Source organism: Rhincodon typus, chromosome 23 (assembly GCF_021869965.1).
Source record: "Rhincodon typus isolate 14 chromosome 23, sRhiTyp1.1, whole genome shotgun sequence".
Taxonomy (NCBI): Eukaryota; Metazoa; Chordata; class Chondrichthyes; order Orectolobiformes; family Rhincodontidae; genus Rhincodon; species Rhincodon typus.
The window spans coordinates 38,113,486-38,133,478 of record NC_063354.1 but is presented as its reverse complement, the minus strand read 5'-3'; the positions used below and the strand labels follow the sequence as shown (position 1 = coordinate 38,133,478).

Below are 19,993 nucleotides of genomic sequence, written 5' to 3'. Positions count from 1 at the left end.
CCCCTCCCCCATTTCTGATGAAGGGTCTAGGCCCAAAACGTCAGCCTTTCTGCTCCTATGATGCTGCTTGGCCTGCTGTGTTCATCAAGCTCTGCACCTTGTTGTCTCTGTAAAAGGTCATGTTGCATTTGAAGGTGGACAGCTTCAGCATCCGAGGAGTCGCGAATGCCTGATGTTCAGCACCAATCAATCAATCAATCAATCATCGGTGAGCATCCCCATTTCTGACCTTATGATGGAGGGCAGTCATTGATGAAGTGACAGAAGATGGTTCAGTCAAGGGCACGAACCAGAGGAACTCCTGCAGAAATGCCCTGGGAGGCAAGATGACCAACAAGTACAATCATCTTTCTTTGGGCCAGGTATGACTCCATCAAACGGAGAGTTTACTCCCCGATTTCCACTGATTCAAGGTTTACTAGGGATCTTTCATGCCTCACTCAGTGAAATGCAGCCTTGAAGTCAAGGACTATCACTCTTACCTCAACTCTGAAATTTAGCTCTTTTGTCTATGTTTGGACCGAGACTGTGATGAGGTCAGGAGCTGAGTGGCCCTAGCGGAACCAAAAATGGGCGTCACTAAGAAGGTTATTGCTGAGCTGGTATTGCTTGATAGCACTGTTGATGACACCTTCCATCACTTTACTCATGAGCGAGAGTGACTGATAGGGTGGTAATTGGCCAGGTTGGATTTGTCCCTCTGTTTAGATTCAGGACATACCTGCGCAATTTTCTACATTGTCAGGTAAATGCCAGTGTTGTAATTGTACTGAAACAGCATTGTTTGGAACACAATGTTCAGTACTATTGCTTGAATGTTGTCAGGGCCTGTAGCCTTTACAATGTCCAACGATTTCTTGAAAACATGTGGAGTGAATCGATTCCTCTGAAGATCAGTATCTGGAATGCTGAGGTCCACTGGAAGAGGCTGCAATGAATCATCCATTCTGCACTTCTGACTGAAGTTATTGCAAGTGCTTCAGCCACATCTTTTGCTCTGATGTGTTGGGTTCCACCATCATTAAGGACATTGATAATTGTGGAGCCTCCTTTTCCAGTGAGATGTTTAATTGTCCACCACCATTTACAATTGGATGTGACACGACTACAGAGCTTAGATTTGATCCGTTGCTTGAGGAATTTAGATCTGTCTATCACTTGCTGCTTATGCTATGTGGCACACAAGTAGCCCTGTATTGTAACCTCACCAGACTGACATTTCATTTTTAAGTATGCTTGCTGCTACTGCTGGAATTTCCTCTTATATTTTTCATTGAGCCAAGGTTGATCTCCATGCTATATTAATAGTAGAGTGGGGATGTGCCAGACCATGAGGTTGAAGATCATGCTGGAGTACAGTTCTGCTACTGTTGATGGCCCACAGTGTCTCAGGAATGCTCAGAGTTGAGTTACTTGATCTGTCCAAAGTCTCTCATTTAGCATGGTGACAATGGCACACAACATGATGCAAAGTTTTCTCAATGTAAGGATGGGACTTCTTCTCCACAAGGACTGACACTACCATGGACAAATGCATCTGCAGACTGGTGAGGATGAGGTGAAGTGCATTGCCTACCTTACTGGTTCCCTCGCTACATGCTGCAGACCCAGTCCAGCAGCAATGTCCTTTAAGACTCAAGCAGCTCAGTCATTTGTGGTATTCCCAAGTCCATCTTCATGCTGGACACTAGAATCTCCCTTTGAGAGTACTTTCTTCACCTTTGCCACCCTCAGCGTTCCCTCCAAGTGTTGTGGAACCCAAAAGGAGTATTAATTCATCAGTTTATGGGGAGAACTGGTTTGGACAGGCATGTGCGGTCATCAGCAAGAGGTTTCCTTGGCGTGTTTGACTTCATATCATCAGACTTCATGGTGTCCAGAGTCAATGTTGAGGATTGCTCAGACAGTTTCCTCCCGAATATATACCACTGTGCGTCTACCTCTGCTGGGTCTTTGTCGCCATAGCCGGCAAGAAAAGCTTGATTTAACATCACCTTTCTACTTCTTACCCTCACCTCGAAAGAGAGTCCACTGACCAGGGTGGCATGGTGGCTGAGTGATTAGCACTGCTGCCTCAGTGCCAGGGACCTGGGTTCGATTCCACCCTCAGGCCATGCTAAATTGCCCATATAGTATCCAGTGATGTGTGGGTTAGATGGATTAGCCATGGGTACACAGCATTACGTAGATGGGGTAGCATGCTCTTCAGAGGGTTAGTGTGGACTGAATGGCCTACTTCCACACCGTGATTCTAGCATCTCATCAGAATTTTCTATCTTTTCTTTAGAGTGCTCCCTTTTTTTTTTCCCCACCCAGAAAGTGAAAAATGCTAAAGTGAAAGAAAATTCAAGGTCAACTCTGAAGTTTATTTTACAGTTAATCATTACCCAAAAAAAAAGATTAGTTACCTGTAGGCAGGGAATTCATCTGTGATATTGGACTCTTTGGTGTTCCTGGAGCACTCGTTGGCCTTTCCCAGGTTGTCTCTATAATCAAACAGAAAATGTAAGTTCACATTAAAGAGAAATCTGTGAAATATAAATCAGCTCATAAGAGATAGTGAAAGGGCTCATCTCAAGTGCAAAAAATTCTTACAAAAATACTAAAAAAGGGAGATATGATAATCATATTTCAAAGCTTCACCTTACTCTTGTTCATCTAGTTAAACCTGCAGAGATTGCTGGAGATGAAACAAGTTTAGATTTGCGTGGGGCATTATTTACAATAAATTAATCTTTAGAGAATGAAACTTTGGATCAAATAAAAACCTTGGAAACCTTTGAGAGTTTTGTCAAACAAGAGAGTGTTGAAGGGACTCACTTCTGAGAACGTTCACAAGGCTGATTCCGGAGATGAGTGGCCTAACTTTTGAGGAAAGTTTGAGCAAGTTAGGTCTATATTCAGTTTTTGTTTCAAAACGGAGAAATGATTTTATTGAAATCTATCAGGGTCTCGAGACAGACGCCGAGAGGATGTTTCTCTGTGGGCAGTTCTAGAACTAAGGGGCCACACTGTCAAACAAAAGGTACCTCCCATGTAACACAGGCATGAGAAGGATTTGTTTTCTCAGAGGATCATTAGTCTTTAGGGGTGTCTCACCCAGCACATAAATAGATGTTCGGTCACTGACTAAATTCAAGGCTGAGTTAGACACATTTTTGATCAACAAGGGAATCAAGTCATAGAATCATAGAATCCCTACAGTACGGAAGGCGGCCATTCAGCCCATCATCAAGTCTGCACAGACCCTCCAAAGAGCATCCCACACAGACTCACCGCCTCCTACCTTATACCTGCATTTTCCATGGCTAACCCACCCAGCCTGCATATCACTAGACACAATGGGATAATTTAGCACGGCCAACCCGCCTAACCTGCACATCTTTGGACTGTGCGAGGAAACCAGAGCACCCAGAAGAAACCCACACAGACAAGGGGTGACTGTCTGTGGAGTTTGCACAGTTGCCCAAGGCTGAAATTGAACCCAGGTCCCTGCAATTGAGAGGCGGCAATGCTAACCATCGAGCCACAATCCTGCCCCAAGTTGAGGATTATGGAAGATATGCAGGAAAGTGGAATTAAAAATAATAAGATCAGCCACGATCACACTGAATGGTGGAGAAGGTTTTGGAGGCCAAATAGCCTACATCTGTTCCTGTTTCCTATCTTCTTACTTACTGGACATTTGCTTTCATCTTGTAGATTATTACTTCTTTCATTGTCAGTCTTCTGTTCTCTCTTTCAAAGACTCACTAATAATCTAAATATTGCTCCATAGCAATGGTGACTTGGCAGCGCTAATGCCAATGTTGCCATTTTCATGCAAACTTTGGTGCATAGCTATTTTGCTCAATTCAGAAGAGATTCATAATCAACTATTTCTAGCTTGAGAAGCCCCATTCCACAAGCATGGTGCGAGGTGAGCAGGCAGATTCCACGAACTATGACAACCCATAGCAGGTTGGACCAACAATGTCATCATCATTCTGAATCATCTACTGATCATCCAGCTAACTACTCCACAATCAACCATTTGTAAAGTAGTCTCTCCTGTACCTAACTCATCACATTTATGCCATTCCTAACCGCCATGGATAAACAATGAGAACTGTTCATTTTTGCCTGGTCATAGAAAAAGGTCAATTATATTTTCAGCACTTGGATTTACCTAGTTGTGTATCACATTCTACCAGTCCCTGTCCCAACGTTTTACATTGTATCTAAGACTTAATACTTGCTTTTGAAATGCATGTACTGTTCTGCCAAAAAAGTGCTGAGGGACCACAGGGCTGGAATAGTGTAAACTCAAAACATGCACTCCCAACTAGTTTTCATTTAATCTAGCCTTATTTTCCCCAAATGATAGCTTGAAGGAAAAAATGTATTCTGGGATCGGAAACCTTAAATGGCATGATCTACACTAATGTGCTGCTACATTATGCTAGGAAAAATCAATGTAATGAGGCTTTAGAGCACAGGCGCACACTGTCAGTTTTGATATGAATTACATTCTTGAGTTTGTCAAATTTATACCAGTATACATTAGAATGGGTTGAAGTGTTTCCCTTTCCACCACGCTACATATAATTAGTGTCATGGTGTTCATTATATCCAGTAGCAAAACGGTGATACATTGACACAAATTGACTTAATGAAACAGAATTTTAAAAACTAGATCTTTGCAACACTTACTTCTGAACTAACCAGAATTAAAATGGAATTTGCCTTCCCTTATCCAACGTCAAAATGGGGAAATGGATACTAATTACAAAGGGATAACTTTAAGCTTGCAAACCCACAGAATTGGGTAAAATGTTGGTTTCATTCCCTATCCAACATAAATACTAACTGGTTTCTGTAAAGTGCAAAATGCATATTGGACCTAACAATTCCAATGGATGGGTTAGGTTTAAAATGTCCCCAGCTTAATCAATGGAAGTTAAGTGAGATAGTTTAACCTGGTAACAAGGCAGGATACAGGGGTGTTATTGTCTGTGCTTATTGAATTATACATGGTCTAAACATATCTAACTGTGCATGACCAGAAATAGCTGGAAACACCTGCTCTTCAGCATTCTGTACAATGGTTGACATTATGTTGTTGTTAATCAAGGGTGATCAAACAAAGTGAGTGCAAGCCCTTTGGATCATATATTTAACGAGCAGAGAATTCTTTCACGGATTATATATTAAACTAATGGAGAATTTGCTCATGTTTTTAATTCCATCTAGTGATCGGAGCTTCTTGGAGCTAAGCAAAAGACTGCTTCATTCAAAGATTCTACTCTTTATTAAGCTGCATTTCCAAAAGGATAGTGCAATTTTATTGCTAGTTCATGTGCTCTGAGTATTTATTATCTATATTATCCAATCTACGAATGCCAATTTAGATGGTGGAAGTCGGTTCACCGAATTTCTCCAAATATTCCTTGTCGAGGCAGTCATCATTGCTTACGAATGTTAGGTGATTCAGGGTCAGACTGTTCTCCTGGACAAGTCTCCTTTGAACTGATAGATGGGACAGGAAATAGTCAGAATTTTTCCACATTGAACTGGGTTGGGCTTTTAATCCAGTTTTTCATGTCTCCCAGTATGGTAGGGATTGTGTATACATGTTATTATATATGGAGTATTTTTGACAGAGCAAAGGATTTTTACAACATTCTTCAAATAGTTATATCTCACACAAAAGCATGGATAAAACAAAATGTGGTTTGCTTATTAAAATCCTTCCATTCAGGGAATACAACACATAACAATGGGGGAAAGAAAATTGGAAATCCTCTAATCATTCCTCTCACAAAAAAATACTCAGAGCTAAAGAATACTGTATATTTTTCAAAATAGTATAAAGCACCACAATCACCAAATACAGGAGGAAGAATCTGAATAAAAGATGCACAGAATCCATGGCCTGCTGGACTGCTTAGTATCCGCTGGGCAATTTAACCAGGAATTCCATATCCTGTTTTCATTTGCCATCCACACAAATCTATTAGATTTCACTCCTTTGGTCTTTCATCTCCGTAGCCCAGAGCTGTCCCTTCCCTCAGCTCATAAATGGAGTTGTCACATGCCTGGTCTAAAGACCTGTGGTTCACAGAAAGGAAGGTATTTAAAAACAATGTCATTATTTCCCCTTATCTACAGTTTGGTATAGTTGGGTACAAGAATACGGGACTGGGTATGTCAAAGATTGAACAGTATGGGAAGACAAGGGTACCTGATCACAGGAAGTTCTTTACAGATATCCATAAAAAAATTGCCCATCGAACTCTTGCCGCCTTTGAGCGAGCATGAGTTACACCAAAGCTCCAGAAATAAACCCTGAATCTTGCCGGTTTTAACAGTCCCAGGTGGGACTTATCATCTTAACAGTAACAGCTCCAGGTGGACCTGCAGATATTTTAGGCCATTCCCGTCTTTAGCCTGGGACCAGCTACTGATGTGTCTGGCCCGTCCACACTAGCGATCCTGTCCCTGCAATTTGGGTTAGGATTTACTTTGAGCAGTCATTAACTTCTCTTCACCTTCCCTCCTGTACGGTTAGGGATGCAGCGAGGCATGGAGCCTGTTCCTCCCCATATTCAGGCTAGGTTCAAAAGTGGTAGTGTTTTCAAGAGGAGAATGCTGCTACTTACTAAGGTGAGAATGCCCAGCAGATCTCCTAACAATTGGGCAGATAACTGGTGGCTGATGGGCTTTCTGCCACAATTCACCAAGGTTCCTCCGACAGGAACATCCAAGCCCAGGACCTCTACCTCTACAAGAACAAGGGTCGCAGAGACATAGCAACACCACTAACTACAAGTTCCCCTCCAACCCCACTCATTATTCTGACTTGCATCACTGTCGCTGTCCCTTCACTGTTACCATAGTATAATTCTGGAACTCCCTTTCTTACACCAAAAGGAGTGGATAACTCAAGTAGACTCACCACTACCATCTTATGTGAGGCAATGAGTGCTGGCTTAGCTTTGAACACCCATCATCCCTGTACCCAAGAAAACACATGCAGTGTGCTTTGATGACTACCGCCCAATAGCTCTGACTTCAATAATTATGAAGTGCTTAGAGGGGCTAGTCATGGCCCACATCAATTCCAGTCTCTCAACCTGCCTCAATCCACTATAGTTTGCCTACTGACATAACAGATCCACAGAGGAGGTCATATCCCTAGCCCTGCACTCATCCCTGGAACATCTGGACAAAGACACCTACGTTAGACTCCTGCTCGTTGACTACAGCTCTGCCTTCAACACCATTATCCCCCATAGATTGATTTCAAAATGCACGACCTTGGTCTCTGCTCTGCCCTATGCAACTGGGTCCTCAGCTTTCTGATCCACAGGCTGCAATCAGTGAAGATAGATTACTATACCGCCTCCACAATGACACTCAACACTGGACACCCCACCCCCCACCCCGAGGATGCATCCTCCACCGCCTACTGTACTCCCATGACTGTGTTGCAAAATTTCGAACAAATACCGTCTACAATTTCGCCAACGACCCCACTATATTGGGATGAATATCTAACAACGAGTCAAAAAGTACACAAGGGAGATAGAGGGCTTGGTGACGTGGTGCAATGAAAACAATCTGTCTCTCAATGTCGGCAAAACTAAAGAACTGACCATTGACTTCAGAAAGAAAGGAGGAGAACACGCCCCCATCTAAATCAACGGAACTAAGGTTGAGAGAGTGAAGAGCGTCAAGTTCCTCAGAGTGATAATAACTGACAACTTGTCCTGGACTTCCCACAGGTGTGACGGTCAAGGCGGCACAACAGCACCTCTTCTTCCTCAGGTGGCTCAGGAAATTTAGCATGTCCACAAGGGCCCTCAACAACTTCTATGGATGCACCATTGAAAGCATAGTGTCTGGGTGTCCAATGGCCTGGTATGGCAACTGCTCTGCCCAGGACCATAAGAAACTACAGAAGGTAGTGCACACAGTGCAGACCATCACGGAAGCCAACTTCCATCATGAACTGTATTTACACAGCCTGCTGCTGCGGTAAGGCTACCAACATCAAAGACCCATCACACCCTGGCAATGCTCTCCTACAACCTCTTCCATCAGGCAGGAGGTACAGAAGCCTGAACGCATGCACAAGCAGGTTCAGGAACAGCTTCTTTCTGGCTGTTATTAGACTGTTGGATGGACTCTAACCTCAAATAATGTAACCTGTATGCCTCTACTTTTTTTGTAATCTGTACATCCTTTGCTTGCTGTGACCTGCCTGTACTTTTTGCTGTATTTCAGTGCACAATAAAATCACAATCAAAAAAAAAAAATCACATCCACTAAAGAAAAGACCCCAGACAAGGAAGTCCCCAGCCCCTGCCACACACACACAGACCTTGTCCCATTCTACCCCTGAAACAGACTACCCAGTTCAGGGGATGCAAACACCTTCCTGCCCGACTGGGAGCTGATTGGAATGGCAGCCTCAGGAGGATGGACCCTTTAAAAAAAGGTCACTAACTGTCAATGTAAGACCTCAATCATCAGTAGGGAGGGCTGATGAAACCTGGGCCTTCCCGTCCACAACTTAATGAGTGCAAGGGCAGGATGGAGGTGGGGTTCTGCATCACCACCATCCCATCAAATGAAAGTTAATCCTCTCCAGATCTGCCACCTCTCAGCCAGAAGATTCCACTCTGGGTCTCAAAAGACAAGGGATTTCCTTGACAGAGTTAGAAATGATTGGACCTGATTTATTGCGTCGCTTTCACCTCACCCCATTTAAAGATGTTTATTTCCCATTTTCTTCTATTTATCCTTTCTTACCTGCATAAAACTGTCTTTTCTGAGATTCCTTACTCAGTTCCTTAGTTGAACTAAGGTTGCCTGCCTCACTATTGCATTCCCTGCTTGCATACTCACGTACAAGGCTGGAAATCACATCGCTCAGCATTAAAGATTTGCTAAGATGTGATCACAGCGCCTTTATGTGCCCATGTTTACATTGCTCTGTCACCATGGCAGCCACTAAATCCGAGATGGTAATCACGTTTGCCCATTACCCCGCTGGGATGGCAATGTGAGAGGCCACTTTCAAACCTTGCAAATTTCTGGCAGGACCACCATTCAAAAGCAAGTGAAAACTAACTCGTGTATCCCGAGAGATGTGGATGTGGCTGTTTTCATTTGAATCAGGAACTCTGTGGCTTTGTACTCGCGGCACTACGGTGACATGTTGCAATGGTGTCGGTTTCCACAGCAACACGAAGGGGTACAGGTAGTACCCTAGTTACCCAACCATTATGAAATAAAAAGTTAGATAAATGTAAAGAATTTTCCCAGCTGTGATACTGGACCTTCACTAATACAACGCTACAGTCAAGAAAGCACACCAAAGCCTCGAATTCCTCAAAGTTAAAAGGAAATGCAACAAGTCGATAATGACCCTTAACAATCTTAAAGATGGACCGTAAAAAGCATCCTATCCAGATGGATCACGGCTTGCTATGGTAAATGGGGCAGCATGGTGACACAGTGGTTAGCACTACTGCCTCACAGCGCCAGGGACCCGGGTTCCATTCCACCCTTGGGCGACTGTCTGCGCGGAGTTTGCACATTCTCCCCGTGTCTGCGTGGGTTTCCTCCGGGTGCTCCGGTTTTCTCCCACAGCCCAAAGGTGTGCAGGTTAGGTGGATTGGCCACGCTAAATTGCCCGTAATGTTCAGGAATGTGTAGATTAGGTGGGTTATAGCAGGGTGGGTCTGGGTGGGATGCTTTGAGGTTCAGTGTGGACTTGTTGTGCTGAAGGGCCTGTTTCCACACTGTAGGGATTCTATGATAACGATGATGATGATGGTGACGATGACGATGACGATGACGATGACGATGACGATGACGATGACGATGACGATGACGATGACGACGACGACGACGACGACGACGACGACGACAATAATAATAACTGCCTAGCCCAAGACTGGAAGAAATTAGAGTTGTGAACACAGCCCAGTCCATCACGCATACCAACCTTCCATCCCTGACAATGTTTACACTTCCTGCTGCTGGGAAAGCAGCCGACATAGTCAAGGATCCTTCCTACCCCAGTTATAATCTCTTTCACCCTCTTCCATCGGGCAGAAGATACAAAAGTTTGAAAACACATACCAACAGATTTAAGAACAGCTTCATCCCCGTTGTTATCAGACTTAAGAATAGATATTGAAATATGTTAGAGTTGATCTTTCTTTACACCTTCTCTGCAGCGATAACACTATATTCTGCATTTTGTTCTATTATCCTGATATACTTATGCAAGTATGATTTGTCTGGTTAGGATGCAACACTCTTTTTCCCCCACTTAATAAAATCAAATCATTGTCATCACTTCCCTCCCCAACTTTTCATCCAGTCAAATAATATTTTTTTTTTACAATTATAAACAGACATGTTCAAGGAGATTGGAAATTTTTGTTACAATAAAACATAAGTTCTGGAGATCTGATGGGATGCTGGAGTCAGAAATAACACAGTGTGGAGCTGGAGGAACACCGCAGGCCAGGAGGCATCAGAGTCCCGACCGGAAACGTCAGTTTTCCTGCTCCTCTAATGCTGCCTACTGTGTTTCTCCAACTCCACACTTATTTCTGGAGATCTTTCTTTAGCTTTGCTCACAGCAGTGATTTGAAGATCCATTTCCAGAGACTCCAGGCCAGTCCAAAAGGTTGGTTATCCTAGTTACTAATTAAAATGATACTAAGTGAACACAGGTCTCCAGTATGCAACCAGAAATCTTCACCATGGCCCTCTTATTTGTGCTGACCCATGCCCAGGAATAGGTTCAAGGATACCAAATGTAGTGTTCAATTGTTCTTTGTTGGACTATGTGGGTAAGTTAACTAATTCATGTGCATTGCATTGATTAGCTAAACCAGAGTGTTGGACTCAGAAAAATAAAGCAAAAGGAAAAGCTAGAAGCCTTAGCTGAAAAATGGGTAAACATTTTTTAGCATTGTGAATATAGTTCCTACAAAAGGAACTAGTGCCAACTCTGCATAGATCTATTTGAGTAGAAATTTTATTTTGTATGTTAAACTGTTTACTTTATTCTTCAGTTCGGGCTCCCAGTCCTTTCTGCAGTTTTGTTTACTTGTTTTGAGTCCACCACCAGGCTTCACTGAACAATTTCAAAAGCATTGATCTGTCATAGATTTTCAGAGAACGCAATACAATTGAACACTATCAACATCCTACATCATCTCATGGTTGAGCAATGTTCACACCTGGATCCAGGTAGTAAGGATAGGTGTACAATCAGGTTATTTGGTTTTGAATAACCACATCCTCCTACCACTCCCTCCTCCCTCCCAAATCAGCAGACAGAAGTGAGATGCAAGACTATGCTCAATAGATAGTAGTCAGCAGCAGGTGTGCAGGTTGCATCTCTCCTCTATGGTTTGAAGGGGACAGAAGTCAACGGCATTACTTCTCCATCATTTTGTTGGAGATCGGCACAAACCAAGGACATCACTTCTCTAATACTGGGGTGTGAACATCAGGCTATGGGCCAACTGCTAGGAAATGGTATTAGAATAGATGGATGTTTGGTCACTGTGAATTTAAGGGTATTTTGTCCTGGTTTCTTTTAGGCAGAAATTGGGGGACAGGTATCGAGCAGTCTATGACATGATATTTTAAACTGTAGTGTTTGAATAAATTGTGTTTTGCTTAAACGTTGAGCAGTTTGACCAACCAAATTGCATCTGGAACATGGCACCTCACATTTACCTTTAAATAAGAAAATGTTAGGGTCAAGGCCACCTTCTTAATATGCTTTGAGGGGGTTTGCTCTGGTCCATAACAAATCACCAACAGACATAGTGTGCCCCAAGGTTAAAATTTTCCTTGCTCATAAAGACCTCTACGTGACTTTATCACTGCACACATTAACTAAAAATTTCATATTATGATCAGTGCCCTTCTCTCACAAAAGGGTATTTGCTGGGGCAGAACTCTGCAGGCATGAAACAGAAGAAAAAAAAAGTGGATAAAACCTACTTCAGCATGCGTAGGTCATAAGATAGGTTTCCTGGAGGAATTTCAGAGCAACATCTGAATCTCAACAATCAAACTGCGTTGCTTGTACTCTGTTGCATTCTCAAGTTAGCCAAGTCCCTCATTTAGGTTGCTGCCCATCTCAGTTTATGGAGTATAAGAGTTGGAACTTTGTGGGATTGTACACGACATTGATGAGGTCACTTTTGGAGTACTGTATATTTCCGGCTGCTCTGCTACAGGAAGGAAATTATTAAGCTGGAGAGGGTTCAGAAAAGATTTACCAGAATGTTGCCAGGACTGGAGGGTTTGGAGTTATGAGGAGAGGCAGGATAGGTTGGAATATCCCCACAAACCCCCCAACCCCCCCACCCCCCCCCCCCCCAGAGCATAGGAAGTTGAGGGGTGACCTTGTGAAGGTTTATAAAATCATGAGGGGCACAGATAAGGTGAATAGCAAAGGTCTTTTCTTTAGGGTGGGGATGTCCAAAACTAGACAGCATATTTTTAAGGTGACAGGAGAAACATTTAATGAAGGACCTGAGTGGCAACATTTTCACACAGTGGGTATTTCATATGTGGAATGAACTGCAAAAGGAAGTGGCAGACATGGGAATGATTACAACATTTAACAGACATCAAACAGGCACGTGAATAGGAAAGGCTTATAGGAATATGGGCCAAATGCGACTACTTTAATTTGGAAAACTTGATAAGCATGGACGAGTTGGACCAAAGGATATGTTTCCAGCCCCCGACGCCATGAAATTAAATACGAAAGAAAACAGAAAACATTCAAAACCTGTGATACAATAGCACAACAATATGATGAACTGTTGGAGCTTGGCTTTCAGCATTTCTAAATTAAAATTCAAAGAATAAGATAATGTTAATATATTATGTGTGCAGAGATGGATCCAGATAACAAAACAACAGGGGTTTAAGAATCTTGCATACAATCGACATTCTGATAAACTGTGCAAATTTCTCTCTCAGTGGGCAACTTTGCACTTTGTGATATCACAACAACGGGATTCTGGCTTCTCATTAATGTGTAAAGCTCAAATTCAATTAATCATCTTGGTGTCACGTCCACAGACAGACTCTCAATATTGAGAGCCATCACATTCCTTCACATCAGCTGTTTTGAAAACGCAACCAGTGCTGGACTATTTTTGCAAAGTTTTTGAGGGAATTTACTATTCCATTTGCTGATGGTCAACATTAAAATTGGTTACTCCATGGTGAGAGGAGATAAGGGGAAGCGATAGCCTAGTGGTATTATCACTGGACTGTTAATCCAGAGACCCAGATAATGTTTCAGGGATGAGCGTTCGAATCCAGCCATGGCAGATGGTGAAATCAATTAATATCTGAAATTAACGGTCTAATGATGGCCATAAACCCATTGCTGATTGTCAGAAAAACCTATCTGGTTCACTAATGTCCCCTAGGCAAGGGGACTGCTATCCTTACCTGGTCTGGCCTACATGCGAGTCCAGATCCACAGCAGTGTGGTTGACTCTGAACTGCCCTCTGGGCAATTAAGGATGGGCAATAAATGCTGCCTGGCCAGCGACATCCTCATCCCGTGAAGGAATTTAAAAAAAAGTCACTTGTCAACGCTGGAGAGGAAACTTCCTTTCAGGAGGTTGAAGTCACACTTAACACAAAGGCAGTTACTAAAGTTTTAGAGTAGATTTGTAGCTCAGGTTTTCGATGTCGTGGATGGTTGGCTCACCGAGCTGGTTTGTTGTTTTTCTGCAGATGTTTCATTACCCTGCTGGGTAACATGCCTCCCGAAAGTACACAAACCAGAAGTGCCCCTTAGACCAATAGTCTCCCTGCCAGGCACGCCATCACAGATTAGCCAAGGAACTACAAAAGAGACTAAGGCACCTCGGCAACAAGTCACCCCAAGCAATCCACTCAGCCCAAGAGTTCCTCAATTCCATCAAAGGCATAAGGACAGATGACGACAAGACCATGGTATCATTTGACGTTACTGCCCTATCCACATCGGTAGACATAGCAATAGCAAGGGAAACAATGGCAGCACTACTAAAACAAGAACAAGGCCTTAGTGACACCATCTCCACAGACAACATGCTGAAGCTACTGGACCTATGCCTCACCACCCACTTCACCTTTAACAGCCAAATACATGAACAGATCAACAGGACACCCATCGGATCACCTATCTCCGGACTAATAGCCGAAGCTGTGATGCAGAGATTTGAAAGTACAGCCCTTCTGCTAATCCAACCAAAACTAAGCATACGCTACGTGGACAACACCTTTGTCATTATTAAACGGCCTAAACTGGAGGAGACACATGAACTAATAAACAACACCCTCACCGGAATCAGATTCACCAAAGAGCAGAAGAACAAACAGTTCCCATGCCTGGGCATCATGGTAGAGTGCAGGACAAATGGGGAATTCCTAACAAAAGGTACACAGGAAAGCCACAAAAACTGACCAAGCACTGAATTTCAACAGCAACCACCCTAACACACACAAACAAAGTTGCATGAGAACACTATTTAAACAGGCAACAACACACTACAGCAGACCAGAGATTTACTAAGAAGAGGAGCACCTTTTCCAGGTATTCAAAGACAGTGGATACCTAAAAAACTAGGACAGAAGATGCCTATTACATGAACAATATCAGGAAGATACTACACGCCCCAAAACACACATCACACTACCTTACATCAGGAATACATCGGAACAAACCACAAGACTCCTACGACCACTAGGCATCAGACTAGCGCACAAACCCACATCAACCCTACAACAACTGCTCACCCGAACCAAAGACCCACTAACCACTATGGACAGGACCAATGTCATATCCAAGATTCCCTGCAAAGACTGTGACAAACACTACATCAGACAAACAGGAAGGAAATTGACAACAAGGGTACACGAACATCAATTGGCTGCAAAAAGTCATGACCAATACTCACTCATCTCTATCCACATGGATAAGGAGAACCCCCAATTCAACTGGGACAAGCAAAGCAGAGACAAGCACAGGAATTCCTAGAAGCTTGGTACTCCACGAAGAAAGCCATAACAAATAGAGCTCGGCCCCATAAACACTCCACTGCGAAAGAAAACCGGAAGTGAGGTAATCCAGCTCAACAGAATCAAGTTCAAATAACAGGCGGGGAAACACAACAGCGCTTCATTGGAAGCTGCACTGATGTTACCCAGTAGGGTAACGAAACGTCTGCAGAAAAACAATGAACAAGCTCGGCAAGACAACCAACCACAATAAAGGCAGTTAGTTATGGTTATCTCATTCCTAGGGATTTGCCGCAGGAATTCCTTATGGTGACCCATTGAAACAAGATGAGCCATTTAGGGGTTCTGCGTCATTGATATGGGTTAAAAAAAATCTCACCATGAAAGTGTAGATCTAATATTGCAGATATTCATGAAAACTGTCAAAAGATGATTTGTGTTTTACAATCTGAAATTAGAAATTATTTTCAAGTTGAGGTTTCAAAAGTCCTTCCAACATGGAAGTCACAGCAGGCAACAGTCTGATCCTTAAGTAGGTTCAAAGCCTATTGAACTGTGCCATCCGAGTAATCATAACAGGAGATATTTAAAATTCAATTTATCCTTGAACCATACAATAAAAAGGTTCTTGTGGCACCGTGGTAGAACTCCCATTTTTTGAGCAGGTGGGGCTTGAACCCAGGCTTCCTAGCTCAGAGATATGCAATAACAAGATGATTAGGAAAATATAAAATGAACAACACAATGGAAAGGTGAAAGAATTGAAAGCTTCTGAGAAAACAGAACACAAAAGGATCTCAAAGTAATCAACATTTTTGTCCAATGGGTCAATGGCTCATTCGAAATCGACATGGAAGCTAAGTTGCTTTGATTGTGATGAGACAATGCAAAAAGCCCATTTACGTAGAACTCTCCAGGAAGGGCTCAAACACCTGGATCCACTTCTTTTCATCATTTATATAAAGGATTTGAATGTGAACATAGGAGGTATGGTTAGCAAGTTTGCAGATTACACCAAAATTGGAGGTGTAGTGGACAGCGAAGAAGGTTACCTCAGAGTACAAATGGGGGATCTTAATCAGATGGGCCAATGGGCCGAGGAGTGGCAGATGGAGTTTAATTTAGGTAAATGTGAGGTGCTTCATTTTGGAAAAGGCAAAGGAAATCAGGGCAGGACTTATACACTTACTGGTAAGGTCCTGAGGAGTGCTGTTGAACAAACAGGCCTTGGATTACAGCTTCAAAATTCCTTGAAGGTGGAGTTGCAAATAGATAGGGTAGTGAAAGGTGGTGTTTGGTACGCTTGCCTTTATTGGACAGTGCATTGCAGAGGTGGGAGGTCATGTTGCAGCTGTACAGGACATTGGTTAGGCCGCTTTTGGAATACGGTGTACGATTCTGGTCTCTGCTACAGACGGGTTCAGAAAAGATTTACAAGTATCTTGCCAGAGTTGGAGGGTTCGAGCTATAGGGAGAGGCTGAACAGGCGGGGGCTATTTTCCCTGGAGCATCAGAGGCTGAGGGGTGACTTTATAGAATCATGAGGGGCATGAATAGGGTGAGTAGACAAGGTCTTTTCCCTGGGGTGGAAGAATCCAAAACTAGAGAGGGCAATAGGTTGAAGGGGAGAGGGGAAAGATTCAAAAAGGGACCTAAGGGGAAACTTTTTCACGCAGAGGGTGGTGCATGTATAGAATGAGCTGCCAGAGGAAGTGGAGGAGGCTGGTACAATTACAATATTTAAAAGGCATCTGGATAGGAAGGGTTTAGAAGGATACGTGCCAAATGCTGGCAAATGGAACTAAATTTATTTAGGACAGCTGGTCGACATGGACGAGTTGGACCAAAGGGTCTGTTTCCGTGCTGTATATCTCTATGACTCTTTGGCCTCCGAGGCAGGGTTTTTAGCCAAATGGAACAGTCTTTCAGAAATCATCTGGGTTTTGCGGAAAAGGTCCAGGCAATTTGCAAGTGCTGGAACTGCAGAGCCAGGAAGAAACCTTCTCTCTCCCAAATCTTATTGATTTCCTGTGTCCACCTATACAGGCAAACCTCCGACTATTAGACTGAAAAAAGGCATCACAGTCTAAGTTTTCAACATTCTGTTTTTCAGGAAAAGAAAATCTCCATGCAGGCAACAGGCATCAGGCATATGCAATGATGGAAGAGACTGTTCTCTTTTCTATCTTTTCTTCTTACGTTGATTTAAAATTTATGCACATAAGAAAGTTATCAACTTCTTTCCTTCAATAACTATGACAATAGTTATAAATAAACTAACTTTTCTTCATTTGAAGCACAAAGCTGGTTCTTTTGAAATTGAAACATTTAAAATATTAAAAAGGGGACTAAAATGACCTTTACAAATTCATAGTTCATGACCAGGTCTAAGGACACACCTGTTGTGGTCCTGATGTTCATAACATCTCCTTTGTCAAAATATTGTTCACAAATACCCATCTATTCAGTTAGATTCTAAAATGATATTGTTGAGTTGGCAACAGCCTGCAACACCACCTACAAATTTATTGGCATTGTGTAATCTACCACGAGGGATCTGAAGTTGTGGTTCAGTTGGTTTGGAATTACATGAAAGAATAAAAAAAAGATTTGTTTATTTCTTTGGAGACAAATGACAAATTAGGCTTCCATCCCAGACTTGTTTCTTGGTTTGCAGTGAAACTGCAAGGATATTACAACATTGCAAAGCCATGGCTGTCTTAGTGTTCACTGTCTTCCCAGCCACTAAATACACACTACAATAATGTAAACAGGGCTACTCAGAAGCTGGGAAAGAACTAAAAGCAGGCTGTCATTGGGTGAAGTGGTAACGCTGCTTCGCTCCGGACCTCGAAGCAATGGTCGATACTCGGGAAAAAAAACAGAAGTCCGGTTTTAGAACAGTGGTAGCTTTCACAAAGGGAAGTGGATTGAATGATTATCCATAACTTCATTTATGTTCTGCCATTTGCCATTGTTGCTTGGGACAAATTAAGCTTTGGAAATTTATTTGACCCAAAGCAGATTTCGTAAAGGTGCTTGAATTTACAGTGTAATTGCTTGGAATTGGAATAAAAATCACATGAGAGCAGTTACAGTGGTGAGCATGGGGGAGGAACTCGGTAATCATGCAACAGGCTGGATGTGATTGCCTCTACCAGTAGGTTCACAGTCAAAGATTCAGGCACCATCTTTAAAAGGGCACGGGGCAGAGTGGCATTTCCTGCAAGCCAACAACATCAGTCTGTCAATCAGATTGGACACTAGGACTAGGTGCTACCATTTGGATCTTCCCTCTGCATCCTCACCCCACATTCCCCGAACATATCAGAGTTGCAAAAACTGTGGCCTATAGTTCAACAATGCCTCGCTATGGGTTCTCCTCCAGATCGTCTGTGAAAGGCGGGTGATCCCATTTCCCAGGTGTAATGGGGGAGGCTCTACCCACGGGCCAAAGTGACCTGGGTCAAAGTTACACACGGATTAGTGCTTGCGGGGACCATTGCCAAACCTGGATCAAACGATTAATAGGTTTCTGCACTCCAGCAGGATGGGGAACCATGTAGTTGCTGCAAAGGGGAACTCTTAAGGGCATCATGCTGTGCCATTCTGCAAATATAAAGAGGTGTCAGACAGGATTATAAATTGTAGGTCTCACCATAAGATGCAACCTGTGGTTTGAACGTGTGTGAGCCCCTTTACGTCATTCATATTGTACCAGGCTCAGGACAACATGCATGTCAAACACTTACAGCATAGATGTGCATTCTCAAAGCAACACTTGGGGGTGAGAATCATTCTGTCTACAAACAAAAATTATTTACAATTGGTGGAAACACAAAGACAGCTGTTGGTGTTCTCCAGTTTACAGAATCTTGATGCTTGTGAAGGAATGGCCTGGGCACTTGCGGGTCAGGATAGAGAGTCTGTGCTACAGAGACCAGAGTTTCAAGCACCAAGTGAGGATACCTGAAGTTTGGTGTTAGCAAACTGGACATACAGGAGTAATGCCAAAATATTGCGAAAACAGATTATGAACATTCCCCACTCCAGATCCTCACACAAAGTCGCGGAGTAAAAAGGAGACAGCCTTTTCTCAGTTTTATCACCAACTCACCTTGCTATCAAACCTCCAAGAATGTAATAGTTTTGTTGTTGTTTGGCCACCTCTGAACTATCAGATTCCCCTGCTTGCTTTGTCACTGGAAACAGCACAAGATTCTGTCTAAATTCATTGATTGAGGTTATGCAGTGTGAAATCACCACAACACAAAACATTTTGTTACTGTATAGACTATGACACCAGGTCCAAAACGGAGTTTAAAAATTCAGCTTCACTCAATATTGGCACTTTTGCCTCCATGGTAAAGGCTACAGTTTTAAGTACCACTCCAGGCTTTCAGCACACGATTCTGAGTGATAATTCAGTGCCATCATGAAACAGTATTGAATTCAGTTTTGCAGAAGCATTAAAACAGAGTTCAATCGGCCCATTCAAATGGGCGCAAGAGAGCTCACAGCACAAATTGGAAGTCCTCACCATTGAGGCAGACTCACCCCTGAGTGTTTGAGAGCTCACTGAAATAACAGCACCTCCAAAACAAAAGGTCAGGCCAATTATTCAATATCACAAAAGGCCTCATATCAGCTGCATTGGTCTGCAATTGCTTCCTAACAGAGCAAACAATACAACTCCCCTGGTAATAGTTGAGAGCAGAATTTCTCAAGAGATGGTTTGCTCAATAAGTTATATTCAAGGACAAGAAAAATTTTCAGAAAAAGAAAGGCTTGAAGATTACCTCAGATAGCAGGAACTGCAGATGCTGGAGAATCTGAGACAACAAGGTGCAGAGTTGGATGAACACAGCAGGCCAAGCAGCATCAGAGGAGCAGGAAGGCTGACGATTCGGGCCTAGACCCTTCTTCAGAAATGGGG

At 42.9% G+C, this 19,993-nt stretch overlaps 1 protein-coding gene across 3 annotated transcripts in view; it reads right to left on the bottom strand.

Annotated features, from left to right (window-relative positions):
* gas7b (growth arrest-specific 7b) overlaps window positions 1-19,993 on the bottom strand; it is a 413,304-nt gene that overhangs the window by 135,519 nt on the left and 257,792 nt on the right. For all 3 annotated transcript variants that reach the window (XM_048610959.1, XM_048610960.1, XM_048610961.1), the window contains exon 3: window positions 2,409-2,486. In XM_048610959.1, the coding sequence (XP_048466916.1) occupies window positions 2,409-2,486 (78 nt within the window). The remainder of the gene's footprint in view (window positions 1-2,408; window positions 2,487-19,993) is intronic.